The 21287-nt window shown below is 50.4% G+C and overlaps 1 protein-coding gene across 1 annotated transcript in view; it reads left to right on the top strand.

The window, feature by feature from the left end:
- Nucleotides 1-18093, top strand: part of LOC116948589 (calcitonin gene-related peptide type 1 receptor-like) — a 54775-nt gene extending 36682 nt beyond the window's left edge. Inside the window, exons 6-13 of the mRNA XM_032965401.2 lie at nucleotides 1668-1759; nucleotides 4997-5123; nucleotides 5478-5631; nucleotides 6895-6955; nucleotides 7216-7282; nucleotides 9569-9784; nucleotides 11377-11418; nucleotides 13199-18093. Of these exons, the coding sequence (XP_032821292.2) occupies nucleotides 1668-1759; nucleotides 4997-5123; nucleotides 5478-5631; nucleotides 6895-6955; nucleotides 7216-7282; nucleotides 9569-9784; nucleotides 11377-11418; nucleotides 13199-13402 (963 nt within the window). The 3' untranslated portion in view covers nucleotides 13403-18093. The remainder of the gene's footprint in view (nucleotides 1-1667; nucleotides 1760-4996; nucleotides 5124-5477; nucleotides 5632-6894; nucleotides 6956-7215; nucleotides 7283-9568; nucleotides 9785-11376; nucleotides 11419-13198) is intronic.
- The last annotated feature ends 3194 nt before the right edge of the window (nucleotides 18094-21287 follow it).

The following is a 21287-nucleotide window of genomic DNA, read 5'->3' as shown; positions in this document are numbered from 1 at the left end:
GTGCACCGAATCCCGTTCGGATAACCGAACCGCAGGGCGCGTCAGGAAAACGATTTGCAAGCCAGACCTCACTCCTTTTTTGGGTATCGATTCTCGAGGCAAAGCCTCAGGGAAGCAGCTGGTGAAGGTGCAAACAGCTCGATGGCTAGGGAGAGGGGCCTGGGATGAATTCCAAAGTCACGCTGCAACAATTACAGCTGCGTCACACACTCGCACAAGGGTTCACTGTGGTAACAGGGTGCACCGCACTGAACCCCCCACAAGGTGCAGGCACCAAAGTTCGACTCCCAGTAAAGGGCACGAAATTTCTTTATCAGGAGGGCGTCCTCCATCCACTATATTGACCTGCATCTCCAGTGGTAAAATTTGGCCGTTGCACTCCAACAAGTGTGACTGTAGCAGCAGTACCTCTACGTGGTCAGCATGAGCCCTGCTCGTCATCATCATCATCTCTCCCTTTACTGTCACGGTCGTTGGGCCACTAATGCTTTCGGCCGTCAACTCTCTCCGCGTTTCCCTTTCCTTCGTATTCCTTGTCAGACGCTGTGCCGACTCATCAGTCCCTGTTATCGCTTTTGCATGTACAACATGTTGAACTTCTTTCGCAACCGCACGTAGCCAACCGCGTTGATCTAAGGTGCGGGGGAAGGACAATAAACTAAACACACAAGAAGGAGTTGTAAAGAAATTAGTTTTTTCAAACTAGATTTACAAGTGCACAGCTCCGATGGCTTCCTGATATCGGAAGGAAAGAACGTTCCAGACGGCCACAGAAGCGCATTTGAAAGCGCGCGACGCGGTGACCGCCTTTGGCTGGTGGCGAGCCAACAGCCGCTGCTGCTGCTGTGTGGAGTTGGCGTGATGGTTGATGGTCCTTTTAAGAGATCAGCATGGTGTTGTGGTTCATTCGTGGCAAGCACTTTGTGTAATTAGTGAGACCTTATATTTTGTATATTCGTTCGGCATCCAAATGATCTTGGGTCGGCCTCTCCTTCTGTATTCTTCCTTCCCTTGGTGCAAGTAATGAAAACAACAGGGTTCAGATAATCCAACTACCGCGTGTGACAAAGTTGTGATGTAACACACGCATCGATAGACTTATCAAGAAGTCCACTTTCATAGTGGTGGGGGGGGGGGGGGTTTCATAAATATTTTCGCTCAAAGATGCACAGTGTATATATTGTTATCAGCGTAAGCGTGTTTGGAGCAATATGGCGATGATTTATGCAGGCGTAAAGATTTTAGATTTGTTTTTCAAGAGGGGATACGATCATTTTACACATCGATGAAATGGAAAAAAAATTCACCAAGTCTACAGATCATCAGAGGGGAAATCAGCATATACCTTCTTGTTTCACCGAGCGATTCAATAAAAGTTACCTGGAAGATGCTCATTAGCAGCGCACAAGCTTTTACTTCCCGTGCTTCTATCAGGCTCTGTAGCCTGGCGGTCAAGGCCCCCTCCTAAGCCAGACTAGGGCCTCCCCTCTCCGGTGCAGCTGCACCGCCTGCACACTCGAGAGCTTACGCCACTTATTGTCAGAATCTCCTGCGGCGCGCGGTGGGTTTAAATCCTCGGCACCTTCCTCCACCTATTCCGGCACCCAGGCTACTTGTAGACTGTGCCAGCAGAATGTTGAGCATCGCTCGCTTGGTGTGCGCGGCAGATGGCGGTGAACCTGTTCTACCTGGCGGTGACCGGCCACGGAGTCTCCATCCTCGTGCTCCTCGTCTCCCTCACCATATTCTTCTACTTCAAGTGAGTCTCCCGTGCTCGCCGCAACGCTTAAGAGACACAGCAGGACGGGTTAGTGGTTGCTGCGGGTTGGACGGAGTTGCTCCCCCCCACCCTCGCCCCCTACGCTGTTCAAGAAGCCCCAAGTGCCCTTAGGTCAATGTTCTTCATTGAAAGGCCCCCCAACAATACACAAGTGTGCGTCGTGGGGAGGCCGTCAATATACGAGCGGGGAGCGGTGGCGCAGCGGTTAGCGTTACGAACCCGGCGACCCGGGTTTCCGATTCCCGCTCACGGCCATCGCCAGCGACGATTATCTGAACCGGGCCTGGGCCTCCCCTGGGTCGACTCAGCCTCAAATGTGTACCTCGTGCGGTGTGTTAACATCGACCACTCGGGTGACAAAGGCGTTGCTGTCCTGGCCTTCGTAGGCGCTGCTCGCTAAGAGCTCTTGCCCCTACAGTCTGTTAAGGCTACTCGGGGGATCTTCGGGTTTTTTTGTTCCTTTACGAGAGTTGAGCACAGAAACAAACTCACACACAGCATGCGGGTCTCAAGTCTCGGGTACTTTCGCCGTCTTGTAAAGCACAGGAGGAGAGCGTCCCCCCCCTCACCCCTCCCACCCCAGGTCATCATAATCTTTATTCATAGTGGAGGAATCCGATGAGCTATAAAGCTCTTTGACAGGCAAAAAACAAGCGCTTCAGTGTTTCTGTCCAGCAAACTGTGCAGCTCGTGTTGTACAAATGTTCACAAAATCCGAACCGTTCCGTCGGATCTGTAGCGTTGTGGCTTGCTAAACTCTCACGATTAGAGAACCCCCCCCCCCCCCAAAAAAAAAGAACGGGAGTTTGAATTAAACTGATTCATTGATTGTTTGTGCTGCACGACCCCGACTCGCCCGCGCAATAATCCCATTTATGGTCACTACCGCCGGCGCCTTTAAACACAATGCATTTTTTTGTGCGTTTCTGGTATATTACATCATTGGTGCGTGAGCATGCGCTGCGCACAAGCGAATGTGAGGGGTTTCCCCTCCCCCCGTAAAGTATTCGTTGGGTTCGATCTCTTGAATATAAATGTGCCGTTACGCCCGCCACAGCCAATTAGTAAGGGTATGTCACGTAAACAAGACGTGCAAGTTGGTTATTTCTTCGGCACACCGGTGTGTCGGAGAGTTATCTGGGCTGCCACTGGTGAGGCCCAGCCATAAAGAACAAGGCTGTCTCTTGTGCAGGCGAATCGGTGTCAAAGACAACGCCTTAAATTATGTTCGTTTGCATGTTCAACCACAATTACGTGTGGTTTATGCAGACTTGATTCCTTACAACAGGCATCTATTTGCTGCTTGAACATCTTAACACCTGCTGTTTTATTACCGGAAAGGGTGCAGCCCATTATACATTTTTCAAACTTTGGCACTGCCAAAAAAGTCCCATGATGAACCCAAAACATTTACAATTCGAGTACTCTGCGGCGTCTCGCTGGTGATTACCACCTAGCTTCATCAGGCAATTAGCCAGAATTTTACATCACTTTATCCTTCCGTTTTGGTGTTAAAGTAGAGTGAAGGGTGATGTCATGACTGAGGCTATCAGGTGCGAGTGTGGTTTTTGGTTGGTTTCGCGTTCAGAGTTTCCTTATGTAGTGGATGAACACGCGCAAACAGCGGGGAATGGTAAAGACGCGCGAGTTTATGGACAGTGGGGTTAACGTGGGGCCGACCAGGTGTGGCGGCGGGTTAACTGTGCGGTACCGACGGGCCAATGAAGCTGGAGAGCGATGTACGGCTGTGATTGGCCGGGGTTGTTGTCAAGGGCGGAGTGGCGCCGGAATGTCTGGGAATGGAGGGGGGCGAGTAACAGGTGCGAGGGGACGCGGGGCGTCCGTGGTACGCGGCCTAATTAATTGGTGGGTAATGAGAACGGGGATATATTCGGAAGACGGGAAGAACGAGTTGAGTTGTTGTCGCTGGGACTGGAACGAAGCAGGTCGGGGAGAACCGGAGCGAAGACATAGGAGACAGAACAGGCTAGCAGTGGAGCAGAGACGAGCGGAGACAGACAGCGAGCGACGAAGAGAGACAGGGACGACGCAGAGGGACAGTGAGAGGGATAGGGGAGGAAGCGGAGTGAGCGAGACGGGCGGAGCGCAGGGGGAGCGAGCTGCGGCTAAGCGGAATGACGGAGTCGCAGACGTAATGTGAAGAGTTGTAATAAAAGTGGTGTTGGAGAAAACAAGAAAGTTGTCCGCGTCAAGTCGACCACTACACTTATATAAATCGCTTGCGCACTCAATCCCCTAGCCCTGTGACCAAATCACTCAGTGCTCCCGGTCTCGTCAGATCTCAGAAGCTAAGGCAGTGGTTGAGCCTGGATAGTGCTTGGATGGATGACGATCTGCGCAAGACTGGTTATTATTTGGCCTAGGTGCCCACGTGGTAGACAGTCGAGGGCAGTGCAGCAACAGCCATTGTTATATTGCACTTCCATGCTGCCTGCGCATATCTTTCTTACTGACCAGCGTGTATAACTAAGGTCCAATATACGGATGTTAGCCATGGCCAAGAATTTAAATTCTGTGGCTGGATTCGTAGCGCCAGTTGCGCCAAGCGCCGCACAAACACTCCCCACATGGCTGTAAACGGTGAATAAGAATACCGGCGAGACTTCCACTTGAGCGTTCAGTTGTGCGGCATGTTTCCTGAACGAGTTTCCCCTCGCACACATTACTGCGTGCGAGGGTGCGGGGCGGGCCAGCTTGGGCACCCGGCGCGCCCTCTCGCACAACCCTTGTGGCACGAGCTCTTTCCAATGTGTGGCTGGAAGCAGTCCATGTTAATGAAACTTCAAACGCACGTCAAACGCCAAAAGGAACGAGTCAACGACGCGCGATCTGCTTGCGTCTCGTCACCGCTGGGCTCTCGGCCCCCTGTGTGCTCAAGGAAACGCTTTGTCGCTGGTTCCATCCGTGCATTGGGTCCAAGTTGCCTCCCGACTCTCTGCGGACATTTTGTCCACCGTCACACGCGACGCTTGAAAAGAGCAAGGATTTTTTGCGGGCAGGTAGCGAACAATTTAAATCGGTGTGAACTTAAAATACATCCATCGCCGGTGGTAATTATTGCACCGATATAGTTATTTGTAATATTAGCATGTAAGAAGAGGGACCGATCCTTCAAAGGCGGGTGGATTCAGCCGCCCCAGCCCCTCTGATGCTATGTGGGGGGCTTGTCTCGCACTTCCTGTTTTCTGTCCACAGAAGTCTCAGCTGCCAGAGGATCACGCTTCACAAGAACCTCTTCATGTCCTACATCCTCAACTCCATCATCACCATCATTCAGCTCACGGCAGTGGCCAACAATCAGGAGCTGGTGGCCAGCAAGCCGGTAGATGCCATACGAATAGTCGTGCGTCGCGGCCTGCTGGCAGAAATCCCTCTCGCGACCCCGCACTTTTCGCTGTGGGGGACTTCTCAGATTTCCACAAGTGCCCTTGCTGGCTCCTTTGTATTGATACAGAGGCCTGCCGGGTTTACTTAGGAGCACGGGACAACTTCGCAGTAATTACTTGTTGCATTCGACGAGAGGTCAAAGAGAGTTTATTTTGATAGGAAATGTGTTTCATATCCACGGGCTTGCGTGCGCGCACTGCGCCAAATTCCGTGGTAGCTCCTCTCACGCTCCCCCCGCACCCTCCACGATCCTCCTCATCCCCTGTCGCCACCCTCCCCTGCTCTTCAGGTCTGGTGCAAAGTGCTGCAGTTTTTCCACCAATATATGATGGGCTGCAACTACTTCTGGATGCTGTGCGAGGGCATTTACCTGCACACGCTCATCGTGGTGGCCGTCTTTGCCGAGAAGCAGCACCTGTTCTGGTACTACCTGCTCGGCTGGGGTGAGTCAGCTCGCGTCGATTCGCCTCAATCGCTTTCGTCTCGACACAACACGCCAGTGGCGTGACTCACGTGGGGGGCCACGGGGGTGCCTTGGCCGCCCCTGGTGGCCAAGGCCACGAGTTGGGGCCACCTTGACAACCACCACGGGAGCTGTAGTGGCTGCATTTTGTGAAGACGGAGCGCCCCGACAGCGTTAAATGTTTGAGACCGTGAGCGTGATGATGATTAGGCAAGAGGAGCCGCGATATAGAATAGCCTAGGTGCGGCCTGTGCGACACAAATCAAATAATGGGGCCCCACCTGACCGATTGCCACACCCCCCGAGTTGACAATGTAGTCACTACGCCACTGCACCACGTACTATAGGGTTCCCGAGCCATGAATAGGGAGAGATTGCCAAGGTGGCCTACTCCTATCCTTTCTCAAGAGTATTTAACGAGATTCCAGCTGAATTTCGTACCCAGGAATCAAAGAAGCAAAGAGCTTCCTGGGAATGAGTCAAATAGGCTATAAACTAAACGATTTAACTATTTTTTTTATTTCACCAAGTAAGGCCCACTGAGCTATACAGCTCTTTTTCAGAAGCGACCTGGCCATCACAAATGACGTGGAAATTTACAGCAACCAAATCCTCTAAACGCAAGTTTCTAAATGTGGAGGGAAAAACCGGAAGACCCGGAGAATAATCCACGCAACCACGGGGAGAACGTGCGAACTCCAAATATACAGACGTCAGGGTCAAGATCAAACCTACGACCTCCTGTATACCGGGCGAGGTAGTTAACATCTTCTAACCACCCTGGCCCTTGAGGGTGGTTAGGAGATGCTGTCCTCAACAGTGTTCTTTATGTGACACCATCGTCCACTGTTATATCAAACCCAGGAAGAAAAGAGCTTCACTTTTTCATTTCAAAATGTCATACAGTAATCTCTCAATTATCTTGGGTCATGGCAGGCAGGGCAATACATATGTATGTATAGCATTTGCCTGCGTAGGATGCGTAATTTATTTTAATGTTTTCCTAAAGTCATTGGTTTATTTTGCCGACAAGAGAAATAAGTAGAAAATGGCACGACCTTGTCATCACGGATGCCAAATTATTAAAACCCAAGATCGTTGATCAAATAATAATAAAAATTCCAAGCAGGGATTGGCACGTTTGATCACGCGCTCTCTTAATCAGTGCTCGCTATTAGCACTTGCCCCCGCCGCCTGTGTGGGCTACACGGAGATCTCTGTCGTTGTCTTTGTCCTCCCACAGGTTTCCCCATCGTCCCCGCTCTGATGCACGCCGTCGCACGCACCATCTACTACGACGACAAGTGCGTGCCGCATTACGCGGGGGGCCCACATTTGTCCAAAATCATCACAGCGCAGCAGCCATGCCACAACTGTTGCATTGTTAAAACTCCCACGGCCTGATGCCCGCTCCGTTAAAAAAAAAAGCCTCTCACGCCCCAAAACGCACCGGAATACATCGCCCGCCGAGAACGCGCGTCGCGGAATCGCGTTACCAAGTTTGTCCTGCAACAACAAACAAAAAACGTGCTAAGAAAATGTCCTTTTTACATCCTCGTTGCAGCTGCTGGATCAGCTCTGCCACTCACCTCCTCTACATCATCCATGGGCCCGTCGTGGCCGCACTGCTGGTGAGGACAACCGTGCCGTGAGGCGGCCCACACGAAGTTGTAGGCCACCACGTGATGTGCATCGGGTTGCCAAACATCCTGGTTTTCCCAGGATTGTCCTCTTCCTTTTTTTCCCCCCCAGGGAGCTGTCCTGTGAAATGTGTCATGTTTCCCCGGTACAGAAAAAAAAAACGTTTTTCTTGCCTGTTGTGTCAAAATTACACAATAATACAGTAAAACCTTGGATTGCGAGTAACTTGGTCTAGCGAGTGTTTTGCAAGACGAGCAAATTTTTTTAAAAATAAATATTAATTTGATAAACGAGCGCGGGTCTTGCAATACGAGTAGTAGTACGTATACGCTTTGTCTGCCGAGCGTCACGTGATCACAACTGATATACGAGTGCTTTGGATTACAAACACGTTTCTGGTAATAATGTGTGATGGTGCGCAACTTAAGAAAATGCACGCAAGGTCTCCTCTATGCTGCTTTTGTGAGATATTCTTCGTATTTTTCCCATGATACGTCCTGGTTGTTTTTGTATCGCGGAGCTGGTGACCCTACCTCCACGCTCACAGGCGTCATTACTCAGCGTCGGCTGGAGGCGTTCTCCACAGCATCAGCAACGTGGCCTCTGCCTTCACGCGTCTTATGAACAGACACGCGTTCTGTGCGCTGCTATCCCCGTGCCTCAAAATGAGAATAATACGTGTCCTCTTAGTGTGTCCACACCCAGTTCAATATTTGTCCATTGTTAAATCTTTACACAAGGACTCCAATGATCTGTCGATCCCGAAAGCAATGTCTCTAACTCTGCTTTCGAAAAAAAAAAGTGTAATGGCTGAAGGCTGCTCAAGGATGGTGGGGGTTGTTGAAAACAATCAAAACATGTGAACTCAGTACATTTGCGCGCCTGTGACTTATGCTCGCAGGGGCTCGGAGTCAACAGGCAGCGCAAGGAATTCGACAGTCCAGAGGGGAGGAATTCACTGAATTTGGACTCTTTCTCCCACCGAACAACGGCCCCTCTCGATCGGCTCCCCCACCATCCTCGCTTTTGCAATGCAATGTTCATACGGCGTCTAAACGCAGCGCTGAGACATCGTGCATAAGCAGGACATGTACATCATGGAGAACCACCACAAAGCTTCGTGGATAGGAAACGATCATAGGAAGAACGTAGAATTGTTGAGCCCAGCCTTGAAGAGTGGAGGGAAGCGCAGATGGCCATGAGGCGGGAGTTCCAGACCGCAGGGACAGCAGCTGAGAGGGAGCGACCTCCCATTGAGTAGAGGTTAACAGAGGGCCTTCAGTGAAGGCCTTGGTTACTGGAGGGCAGAGCACATGGAGGTGAGTAGAGCAAGATGAGACAAGTCGGCAGAAATGATCCCATGGAAGACGCTGATTCTCGACTGAATTGGGAGCCAGTGAAGGAATCTAAATGCAGGGGTGATCTCGTGTCATTACGTCACAGGCTAGGGGAGTTTTGTGACGGCATTCTAAATTCGTCAGGGGGCAGAAGTGGTGGATCTGTGGAGGCCACAGAGAGTTGCGATAGCCGAGTTATGTCTGCAGCGATAGCTGGGGGTAAGGTAGTGACAGATGTAATTGTCTCAACTGATGACGATTGCTTGTGTTGCGATCGAAACGTCGTGATCTATTAATAATTTTCTATCTACGCGACTTTACCGAAAGAACCAAAGAGTATGGATTCCTGCAGTCACGAAAGCTTCAAATCAAGATGGTAACAGATATTGGAGTTATTATTGCCGAGTTGTAGGCATGAAATCCTGCTGGATGGAGATATGTGGAAAGAGAATCAATGACAACTTCAGGGCTTCGCATGCTCTTCTCCAGCCTGTTGTCAGAGTTTAGGATGTGCACGCTCAACCTGGAGTGCGTATCGAGAGTGGACTTTTTTCCAATGAGGAATGCTTCAGCTTTGGGCCCATTTAGCTGGTGGAAGGTAGCACGATGTAAGATCGAGACCGTGTTAGGGCAGGATGCGAGAGTGGACAGAGATATTGGTTGGGTTCATGGAGTCAATGGGGAGGTAGAGCCACTGTCACCGGCATAGAAATGATGGCAGGAGAAATATTGAGAGGAGCAGGAGACCGGGGGATGGAAGCTCGTGGGGACACGACAGCACAGGGTCTTCTAGGAGAAAAAAACAGCTGTCGTATGGAAACGCGATTTCATGAGGTGAGAACAGAACCAGGAGATAGACTTTCCGGAAATTAAGGAACGATCCAACCCTGTGGCCGCTTACTCAGATTACCCCCCCGCCCCCCCCGTCACATGACCCAGGTGAACCTATTCTTCCTGCTGAACATCGTGCGCGTGCTGGTGACCAAGCTGAAGGTGACGCACCGCGCCGAGACGAGCATGTACATGAAGGCGGTGCGCGCCACCCTCATCCTCGTGCCGCTGCTCGGCATCCAGTTCGTGCTCGTGCCCTGGAAGCCGGAGCGGTTCGTGGGAGAAATCTACGACTACATCATGCACGTGCTCATGCACTACCAGGTGCTCATTCACCACCACGTGCTCATTCACCACCACGTGCTCATTCACCACCAGGTGCTCATGCACTACCAGGTGCTCATTCACCACCACGTGCTCATTCACCACCACGTGCTCATTCACCACCACGTGCTCATTCACCACCACGTGCTCATTCACCACCACCTGCTCATTCACCACCACGTGCTCATTCACCACCACGTGCTCATTCACCACCAGGTGCTCATTCACCACCACGTGCTCATGCACTACCAGGTGCTCATTCACCACCACGTGCTCATTCACCACCAGGTACTCATGCACTACCAGGTGCTCATTCACCACCACGTGCTCATTCACCACCACCTGCTCATTCACCACCACGTGCTCATTCACCACCACGTGCTCATTCACCACCACGTGCTCATGCACTACCAGGTGCTCATTCACCACCACGTGCTCATTCACCACCAGGTACTCATGCACTACCACGTGCTCATTCACCACCACGTGCTCATTCACCACAAGGTGCTCATTCACCACCACGTGCTCATGCACTACCAGGTGCTCATTCACCACCACGTGCTCATTCACCACCAGGTACTCATGCACTACCAGGTGCTCATTCACCACCACGTGCTCATTCACCACCACGTGCTCATTCACCACCAGGTGCTCATGCACTACCAGGTGCTTATTCACCACCACATGCTCATTCACCACCACGTGCTCATTCACCACCAGGTGCTCATGCACTACCAGGTGCTCATTCACCACCACGTGCTCATGCACTACCAGGTGCTCATTCACCACCACGTGCTCATTCACCACCAGGTGGCGCCTCACCACGAAACGTACCCGGGCGGCCGCCCGCTCCGTTAATTGCTCACCGCTCGTTCTCCAACACAATTAACAAAAAACGCGCGCCCGTTCGCACAGTCAAAAGTTTAGTTAATAGCCCCGTTCCCCCATGGTTTAGTTTGTTGTCCCGCCCCCTCACCTCCAATTAGCACGGTTGGTTGCGTACGGCGCGAAAGAAGTTCAACAGATATACACACATTGTCAATCCACCGTTTAAATCTTGAAATGCTTCCCTGTGTATATTTGCCGTGGGTATTTGTCCACACAAAAAAAAAAACTACGTAACCTTGACTTGAAAACGTCTTGACCATTTTTTCAGTATTCTCTTTCATGATCTTCCCCACACATTTAATACAACGCCGCAGCCCTACGAAAGTCTGATTTAAGGCACGGTGATCGCCCATCCAAGCACTAACCCAGGCCTTAATGCTGCTTCACTTACGAGGTGTCACAAGACGGGATGCCTTTCAAGGCGATTCTGTCGGGGAGGCGATCGGGAAGGTGACGACCCACGTTGTTTGAACGTAGCTGCCGTGCCCTTTGACGTGAACGGTACACACGTCTGACACGGCGAGAAACCCCGATTTGCCTTATCGCGCCTACGGCGGCTGTTGGCGCTGGAAGTGACATCACCTGCAGAAGTAGCGCCCCGAATAATGGAGTCCGAGCCTCATTCTTTTCCCCCGACACGGTAGAGTTTCCGCTTCCAATCGCCGCGAGTAATGAACACAATGCCCGCCGCCGCTGTGTTGCAGGGATTTCTGGTGGCAACGATATTCTGCTTCTGCAACGGCGAGGTAAGTAGTGGCCTTCTCGAACGCCTTGTTGGTCACGCATCGTGGCACGCTTCCAACAATAACTTCCCGAGAATTGTGAACCCGGTTACTGAAAGAGACGGCTGAACATTCAAAACTGTAACTCGCATTCGACTACGCGCTGCGCTAAATATGTGAAATGTGGGTGAAATATTCCTGGCAATGCCTTCTTCCTGCCCGAATCTTCCGCATAGATGTTGCGGTAATTCAAAGTAATTTAGAGCCATATGTCAAACCACTCCTGGATGAAGCAACCCCCCCCCCCATCCGCCGATGCTGTGTCGGACAGGAGAGTTGTTTGACCATACTTCACCACGTGGGTTTGTGAATAAAGAGGCTCAGGATCGGTTCAGATGTCGCTCACCACTAGCGTTGACTTTGGCTGGGAATTGAATTCAGGCCGCCGGGTTCATAGCGCCATCACCCTCCCCCCCCCTCCGAATTGATTGAAGTGTGATTTGAATTTTGGGGAGCGAAATGTAATCTTGCACGATTATCTAATGTCGTTTATTACCCACAGTCCATCAAGACGGCGCATCAAACATTCTCATAATTTTGCACATCGTCGATACGCTCACTGAAAAATATTTCCCTCTCAAATTAATGTCACTGCATTTGTAGCGCAGTGCGCCCAACTGCCGTATTGCCCCCCCCGCCCTCCGCGGCATCTCACTACACTTATTAATTGAGTTGCCTGTTTCATTCGAGTGGGAGATAAACAAAAAACACAGCTTCGATGCCTCATCCTCCATTGCCAATTGCTCTCGCGTTGAAAGGGTTTCGCTACAGACTGTCTCAGATAATAAAAACCAGCCTTCCCCCCCCTCTCCCACACGCACACGCACGTGTCGCGCCCACACCCCTCGCGTTACGTGAACCCGACGCAGAATATCCTACACGGCGCCTTCAGATGCTGCACGTGTAGCGCAGGGGCAATGCGTCCTGATTTAGGAGCGTGCGGCATGTACAAAAAAAATAACAACCGGAGATTTAACAAACAGAAAAAATGTGCGGTAATGCGCTCTGCGGGCGCTGGGGAAGGGCGGTCTGCATTTTACAACCAAACAAGGAGATGTCGCGTTAAGCCTGAGATCACTGCAGCCCCGAGGCCAAACAATCCGCAACCCCCCCCCCCCCAGCTGCCCCCCTATTACCTAACACCGTCCGCCCCCGGCCATCCACGGGGCTGCCGCAGAGTTTCCGCTCGCCGTGCTGGAAAACAAAAGCCACCGCGACTGCGAGCACCAAAAATAACACATCTGTTGACTCCACCGTTTGTACAGCAACAACAGCAAAATATTCCCAAGAATGATTCATATTTCCTCGCAAAGTTATGGAACGCCAGCAGGCCCACTCTGCACACAAGATAACGCGGCCCAGCTGCCCGTCCGCGTATTACATTGAAAATTACAAATCGTTAATTACAAGCAGAGGAGAAAGAAACACAAACACGGTGGGGAGATTTGCTAAATAAAAAAAAACGAGTCGGCGGCAACCTCCCTTTCCGGAAACTAAGACGCACCACGCAAAGCTTGTGCCCGCTGTCAATGTGGGTACCGCATAGAAATCTGGTCCCAGGCCGACCACATAGGAATGTGGGAACGGCGGCACGCATAGCTGCAGGATTGTCAGACGCACCCCCGACTTTCGCTCTTTAAAAAAAAAGAAAACGTATCATCCGTAGCGTACGGCAACAGGCAAAGACGGCAGGAACAGTTGGTAACGGCTCGGCCCCACGTCTCTCCCCTGCTCCTCCCGCCAGGTGCAAGCGGCGCTGAAGAGGTACTGGATTCTGTACATGCTGCGCATGGGGCACGAGCGCAGGGATCAATACTTCATGGCGTCCACGTCCTACACGGCCTCCGTCACCGAGCTGCCGTGCCCCAACGGCGGCGAGCACCACGGCAGGATGGCCAGCAGCGATGCGGAAGCGAACGCTTTCAAATTGGAGGAGATGTACACCTAGCGGACGCGAGCGCGGCGGGTTGGGTGGGGAGGTCGATTCGCCGAGCCGCGGGGCTCCTCTCGTGCGGTAAACGCCGCCGTAGCCGCCGCAGCTGCGCGAGCCGGTGACCTCGCGCGCAAACCCGGACGCGTGGGCACTCTCTGCTCAGGCGACGCGTGGACAAGTCCGCGCGGTGTGCTGGCCGCTGGGCCAGGAAGGGAGAACAACCCGAGGAGCCGAGCGACTCCCGCAGAGCGTTCCCGTTCGAAACGGGGGGGGGGAGGAGGCGGGGACCGGGTGCGTGACGGTGCGCAGATGTTCTCTCTTCACGGGACGGCACCCCCCCCCCCCCCCCCACATCCCCTAGGTAGAGGGGGTCAGGACGCTTGCGCTACGGCCGACAGCCCAGAACGGCAGCTCCTGCAGGACCCCCCTCGCTGCGAACCAGGCCGGTGGAGGCGACGCAGCGATCGACTCGACAAACACCGAAATGCGTGCGTGCGTGCAAGTGCTCACAAGTGATTGCCGCAAGTCATCACGAAATCAACGCACACGCACACGGGGAAGAGAGTTGGCCGGCTGCAGGTTGCGCGATCCAAATATGAACGGGCCGCGCCCATCGCTGCCCGCGAGGAGCACCCACACGCGAGGACAGCGCACCTGAGTGGGCAAGGAGAGAGGAGTGAAGGTGACCGTGCGTGCGCGCACGCGGTTGCCAGAGAGGTGCGACATAAACGGCTGTGGAGGACATTATACGCGCCCCATAAAACTTAAAGCGTAATCCACAACTCGGCGAAGCACCAGCCTAATGATGTATAGTCTCCGCTTGAACAGCCCCAGACTTTCCGAACGCCCGTGACCTTATTTAATCCACGTGGGGCCATTTTTTTCTTTATAGCGCCACGGTTTTTTCATTTAAAATGTGTGGGTGTGTGATTTTTTTTTCTTTTCTAACACTATCTGTGAACGCGCCAGGTGGAGATATGCTGGAGATATTAAATCCATTACGAAGCAGATAGCCGAGGGTGAACACGAACGAGCGTGACTTCCACACTCCTTATACCTGCGTCTTTAAGCCCGAGCAGGCTGCAATGTCTGTGCCGATGAGACGCGTGGTCGTGAAAGAGACGGGATAATTTACTCAAGCTAAACTATTTTTTATGTAATCAGATAGGGCCCACTGGGCTATAGAGCTCTTTTTATCAGAAGCGACATGGCCACAAATGACAGCTCAACGAAGTGACTTATCACGTGGAAATCTAGAGCAGCCAAATACTCAAAACGCATGTTTATAAATGTGGGGGGAAAACCAGAGGACCCGAAGAAAAATCAACGCGACCACAGGGAGAACATGCATCAGAGTCAGGCTCGAACCCACGACCTCTTGTAAACCAGGCGAGGCAGATCATGTCTCGCCACCGCGGCACCCCAGTGGAAGCACAAGCTTCAGTGCCACGTCACTTTGCGTTGAGTGCAGAGAAGTCGATCATTCATGATCAGGGGCTGCAAAGTTACGTGGCATCAACGGCTCTGTCCATGATAACATACTGACCGTCGTTGAAGTTAATCGTTTAGATAATGGGTAATGAGACGCTAAAGTAGCCCCTCCGTGCAAATATCCACACCACTTGTTTTGAAAGGAATGGAGGGCGTCCGAGAGGATGTCCTCCCGACACGATGGCGCGATAAGATCAGGTCACGTGCAGGAGCTAGGCGGATTATTACATCACACGACCACCTAAAGGATGGCGGTGGCTTGGGGAGACCTCATCCAGCAGTGAAATGACCATAGCTGACGAATTGTGACGGCTTGTTTAAAAATATATACTTGCAGTCTCATATAAACACCAAAGGCAGAGCCAACATGGCACCGTAAAGATATTTTAAGAGCAGCAGTGGCTACAAGCGACGTCTATCAAATACCACTTTTCCACTTGCACATTCGAGCCGTGCTGGGGCCGTGCCAAGCCAGCGTTGCACAGGTCAGGAAGCACCGGTTGCATTTCCATTTGCACGAGCCGAGGCATGCCTCTTGACGTCACACTATTCGCACGCGTCAATAGCCTCGCCCCAGCACGGATTGGTGCGTGATGAGCCATATTCAGACGACGTCTTGTGAGGACAGCGTATCGCGGTTCAGTTCCAGCTCAGCTCGGTAAAATTCCAGTGGAAAACAACCTGGGACCGTGCTGGGCCCGTGCTGGCATGGCTCACTTGTGCAAGTGGAAATGGGGTAAAAGTGAATACTGTCTGTATTAAACGCAGCGGGCCAGAATCCAGGTACCCGTCGGAGGCGGGCTCGACGTGCCGCGGGTTAGTGCGAGCGGTCGTGGTTTCAGTGGAAAGTGCAGTTAACAAAGCGTGTTCTTAAGACCCCATGTCATATCACACGCGTCACGTAAGTGACAGCGGCACTTAGGCAAACCGGCATTGACACTCACAACTAGCGTGCGCGGGGTGCATCGGCCGCATTGTTATTTCGTGCCTCTCTGCACGAGTGCTCTGTCAATAGACGTAATTGAGAAACGCTCGTTACCGGTGCAGTGGTTTCGACCTTCTGTTGTCGTTCTTTAAAATTTTGGAAAAAAAAACTATATATCGCATCTTACGCCTTAATTTTTTTTAGAATTATTTTTACAAAAAAATATTGTAGAAAAAATATTGAAAGGTTTCGAAGAATTTTGGGGGGGGGGGGGGGGAAATATATTAAGATTCACACACGTAGCGGTGTTCTTTTGGATACAAGCGTGCCAACAACAACAACAAGAGCACACACTCGCGCTCCGTACCGCGCCTTGCACGCAATGCGCTGAACGCGGCACGCCGGCGAGCATCCACAAAGCAACCGAACGACACATTTCCACCTTCAAACTCGTCAGCGAGTCGAAGCGACGCACACACACAACCCCGTTTACTGGTAAGCGCGTCCGAGGTGCCTCGCCACGAATGACTCCCACCCCGAGCCACCTCCTCCACCGCAAGCACAAAAGCCGCGTCTCTTCTTCCCCTCCTCCCACTCCAGCCCTGTCACCGCGCACAGAATGCCGCTGACCTGTCCGCAAAAGGGCTGCAGTTCAGCCCGGCACCCGACGATTTAAAAAAAAAAACCCTTCCTGCGCTCTGGGTGGGTGCATAACAATGCCTGCTGGGTGTGTGGGTAGTGGTGGAGTTACTCACCACACTAATGGCCGGTGCTGTTTGGTGAATGCACCGCGAGCTTACATTGTGGGAGCATTGGCACAACGCAGCAATGGATATTGTTGCGTTTGTGCTCTGCCGCAGCTGCCTCCCTCCCAATCCCCGGTGTGTCAGTCTCACGATACACGCATTGCATGGTGCGTGTGAGAGAGTCCGTTTGGTACGATTCGTGCAAATTGCATGATAATGCTGCATCCAGGCTAATGGAGTGAAATTTAAAATATATATATGCGTATTAAACTGAACAAGAAACAATATAAATGAGCGGGTAAAATGTTTTGGACAAAAATAATACATTCTTGAATGGAGACCTCAAATCGCTGGGAGGGTGAATGACAGCTGGTAAGCTCTGGCTCGAGGTTTCTTTACATTTTCGCTTTGCAACCTTTACTCCACTTTCTAAGTATACGCGATTTCCAGATTAGGCCCTTTCGCGGCACTTAATTAGTTTTCTTCCCCTTGCGAACGCTCCATGGACTAGCTCACTCGGCAGAGCTTACAGTGTTGTAATCTCAAGCACATCCCGGTAATTTCAAGCGATTTACCGACAACAGTGACGCTGAATGTGCGTGGTGCGAATGGAGGAGGCTCTTCCTTCCCGCGTGCGTACGGAGTGATATATAAACGCGGCGTAAGATCGTGTAAACTTTCGATTTAAAGCTTTCGTGACTGCAAGGATTAATCTTCTTTGGTTCTTTACGGTAAAGTCACGTAGAACGAGAATAAAATAATACAATAATAAAATAAAATTCTCACGACGTTTTGGCCACAACACAAGTAGCCGTCCTCAGGTGAAGAAACAGGGACTGTCCTGTTTCTTCACCTGTTTCTTCACCTGAGGACGGCTACTTGTGTTGTGGCCGAAACTTCGTGAGAATTTTATTGTTTTATTTTATTATTTTATTCTCATTCTACGTGACTTTACCGTAAAGAACCAAGGAAGATGAATCGTGTAAACTGTTTCTCTGAAACGGTACTCCGGGTGCGGGAGACGACGTTTTTGGAGCGTTATTGGACCGCGTGGTTGTCTGGGCGAAATCGAGAAGTGACGGCGTCACCACATGCCCGCTCACGCTCGATGCGCACCCATCAACGCGACGTGGGTAGGCAACTTGATTTTGAAACGCTCAACATTGGATATGCCTACATCTTGATTTGAAGCTTTCGTGACTGCAGGAAATGCATACTCTTTGGTTCTTTGGGTAAAGTCACGTAGGTATAAAACAACGCTTGTGTTGCGCCCGAAACGGGCTTCGCCCATTTCAAACCTTTTAAAACAGTCTGCCTCAGCAGCAGACCAAGCTTTCCCACCTGATGACGGGAGCTTGTGTTGCGCCCGAAAGTCACCCACGTGACTTTACCGGAAGAACCAAAGAGTATTGGTATGTATGCCTACCGTATGAACTTGTGGCCGATTTACACAAACGTCTCCTCGATGTGCCACTATAAAAAAAAAACATATGGCAAGATCTGCTTAGGCCGTTACGATAATTAATAAAGTAATTCCCACTGTTCCAACATTTCATTGTTTTTATTTTAATTTTGGTTTTTTTTTTACCCTAAATTTCCCTTCCCTGGAAAAACAGAGACGGCTACCCATACGGTGCAGAAACTACTCACGAGACGGGAGCATTAATCACAACTGCCCTCAGAATGAAAAACGCATTTCTTAGAACTCATTAACTCTGCCAGTCATGGCTTTCTTAAGTGACGATTACGTGTTCTAGATTTGAAGCTTTCGTGACTGCAAGGATCCATACTCTGTGGTTCTATTCGGTAAAGTCACGTAGGTAAAAAAGTAAAACAACAAAAATCACGACGTTTCGGCCACAACACAAGTTGCCTTCTTCAGGTGAAGGAACAGAACTGTCGGGACGACAGCACTTCAATGACCGCTGCTAAGATTCGCAGCGTCTTTTTAAGCTCGGTTGGAGGAGCAGGGCGCCTTGACAAAGGAGTTTACATATCAAAAATAGCTGTGTTAAAGTGTTGAAGCAGCAGGGTGTTACAGTCAGAAAATTAGCGGGGGGATCAGCATGTTTTTGTGTAGAGGGTGCGGAGGATGGGTCACTGTGTGTGTGCAATAGAAACGGAAAAAAATAAAGATCGGCAAGAATGTGCTGTCAGGGGAGAGTAGAAAAAATGGTTTAATAGAAAGTTCGGAAGGAATATGCTTGGTATACCATTACTTGAAATTGCTGTTAGAAATTAGTTGACGTTTGGTATGATTTAAAACGTCTTTCCAATGGTTGCTTAATTTGAAACCATCCTCTCGGTTGAAGTTATGTCTGTGTTTGTATATCTGAATGGCTTCGTGGACAAATCTCTGGTGATAACCTGTAGGTTTACAGAGACCCTTGGTATCGGAGAAGACAATCTCACGATCACCCATAGCGTTGTAACAATGATCAGCCACAGCAGATGAATTCGTTCTGCCGTGTTTCAGATCTGATTTGTGCTCGCGAATTCGGTCAGAGATATGTCGTTTCGTCTCACGGATGGGATCCCATCCGTGAAGGATGTCATCCCTGACTTACAGTACCCCGGAGTTTACAAATTGAGTTGTACCTGCGGTGATTGCTATATCGGGGAGACGAAACGACATATCTCTGAATTCGCGAGCACAAATCAGATCTGAAACACGGCAGAACGAATTCATCTGCTGTGGCTGATCATTGTTACAACGCTATGGGTGATCATGAGATTGTCTTCTCCGATACCAAGGGTCTCTGTAAACCTACAGATTATCACCAAAGATTTGTCCACGAAGCCATTCAGATATACAAACACAGACATAACTTCAACCGAGAGGATGGTTTCAAATTAAGCAACCATTGGAAAGACGTTTTAAATCATACCAAACGTCAACTAATTTCTAACAGCAATTTCAAGTAATGGTATACCAAGCATATTCCTTCCGAACTTTCTATTAAACCATTTTTTCTACTCTCCCCTGACAGCACATTCTTGCCGATCTTTAATTTTTTCCGTTTCTATTGCACGCACACAGTGACCCATCCTCCGCACCCTCTACAACACAACAACATGCTGATCCCCCAGCTAATTTACTAACTGTAACACCCTGCTGCTTCAACACTTTAACACAGCTATTTTTGATATGTAAACTCCTTTGTCAAGGCACCCTGGTCCTCCCACCGAGCTTAAAAAGACGCTGTGAATCTTAGCAGCGGTCATTGAAGTGCTGTCGTCCCGACAGTTCTGTTCCTTCACCTGAAGAAGGCCACTTGTGTTGTGGCCGAAACGTCGTGATTTTTGTTGTTTTACTTTTTTACCTACGTGACTTTACCGAATAGAACCAAAGAGTATGACGATTACGTATTACATTTTAAGCGATAACAGAAAGGCAGCAAAAACAAAAAAAGATTACAGCATTGCGCGAAATTAAATTAACGCGTAACTTTTTCAACTAAGTGGCTGCATGTGCGAGCCAGGCTCTTGTTGTGTGCGCAGCAGGTGTTGTTGTCAAGAGCTGCATGAAGACAATTTCACTCCGCTTTGTGCGAGTGTCATATCGCCCAGGGGCTCGGCGGAAGGTTGCGAGTTCAAATCCTGAATGGAGGGTGACTCAGCTCATCATCCCTGCAGTGTTTAATAATAAATAAAAAACGAGTACAACTTTGCAGGGAGCGAGCCAACAGGAGTACGTCCTATGGGTAGACTTTCCCCTGCCATAGGAATGTTGAATTTCCACTGTTGACTCCGGACTTATAAATGGTTATTTGAACAGGAAGTCACTTTCATTTGACCTGGGATATTTATGAGCAGGACACCGGAAAAAAACACACATGGGATGCTTGGTGAAGGCTGCAATACTGAAAATTATCGTTTGCAATCGCTACAGAGGGTTCCTTCCTGGACTCAGAGCGCTTGCTGGACTCAGAGATGTATCTACACTCGACGTGGCCCTGGGTTCGTTTTGCCAATGTGTGTGCAGAACCGTACTGTAAAGTATTGACGCAGTAATGTATTTTCCTGATAAACGTCCGTGCAGTGAATTAAAATCACGCGTATTTTTGTTTGCATATCAAGGATAATTATTGCGATGAATATTTTCAATTAAATATCTGTCGGCGATGAAACTAATTAAAAATACATTGCTCGTGTGTGTGTACATTCCTGCTGAACAAATAAAGGCTCTCATCCCCGTGCTCCATTTTTTATTTAATCGCTTACAATTAGACTGCATAATTGCATACCGCCGATGCGTAATGATACACCGGGGCAATTTCGTTCACAGCTCAGCCCCAAAAGTGCTCCTGGGCTGAGTTAACAAAAAAAAACCGTTTCCAACAGCTTCGAGACGACTTTGGCAATCACTTCGAGCAATCACGTATTTTTCCCATTTTGACGCCTCGCTCTTTAGGCTGCCGTGGTCGTCTTCGTCGTACGTCCACTTACATCAACACGGGGCGACGCGGAACCGCCAGACATCACGTGCTGCAGTGCCACTCTCGCCCAAGCCAGCCTGGGTCCCGTATAATTCATTGTACCGTAGGCGTTGGGAGACTTGGGGGAGCGCCTTTTGCCCGTTAAATATCACACGAGGAAAAGCCGTGGGCAGAGGTAGAGCGTAGGAGACTCAGAGATGCTTGGTCAGTGAGTCATCGTCATTTGGGACCAAAGCCCTGGGCAATGATTGACTGGCAAGGAACGTGGAGCAGGGGATAGAGGAAAGCGAGAGGGGAGT

The sequence above is a fragment of the Petromyzon marinus genome, chromosome 34 (assembly GCF_048934315.1).
Source record: "Petromyzon marinus isolate PM22_M1 ecotype Great Lakes invasive population chromosome 34, UKy_Petmar_22M1.pri1.0, whole genome shotgun sequence".
NCBI lineage: Eukaryota > Metazoa > Chordata > Hyperoartia > Petromyzontiformes > Petromyzontidae > Petromyzon > Petromyzon marinus.
Note: the sequence above shows the minus strand (reverse complement) of the source record. Positions and strands in the feature narration are given on the sequence as shown.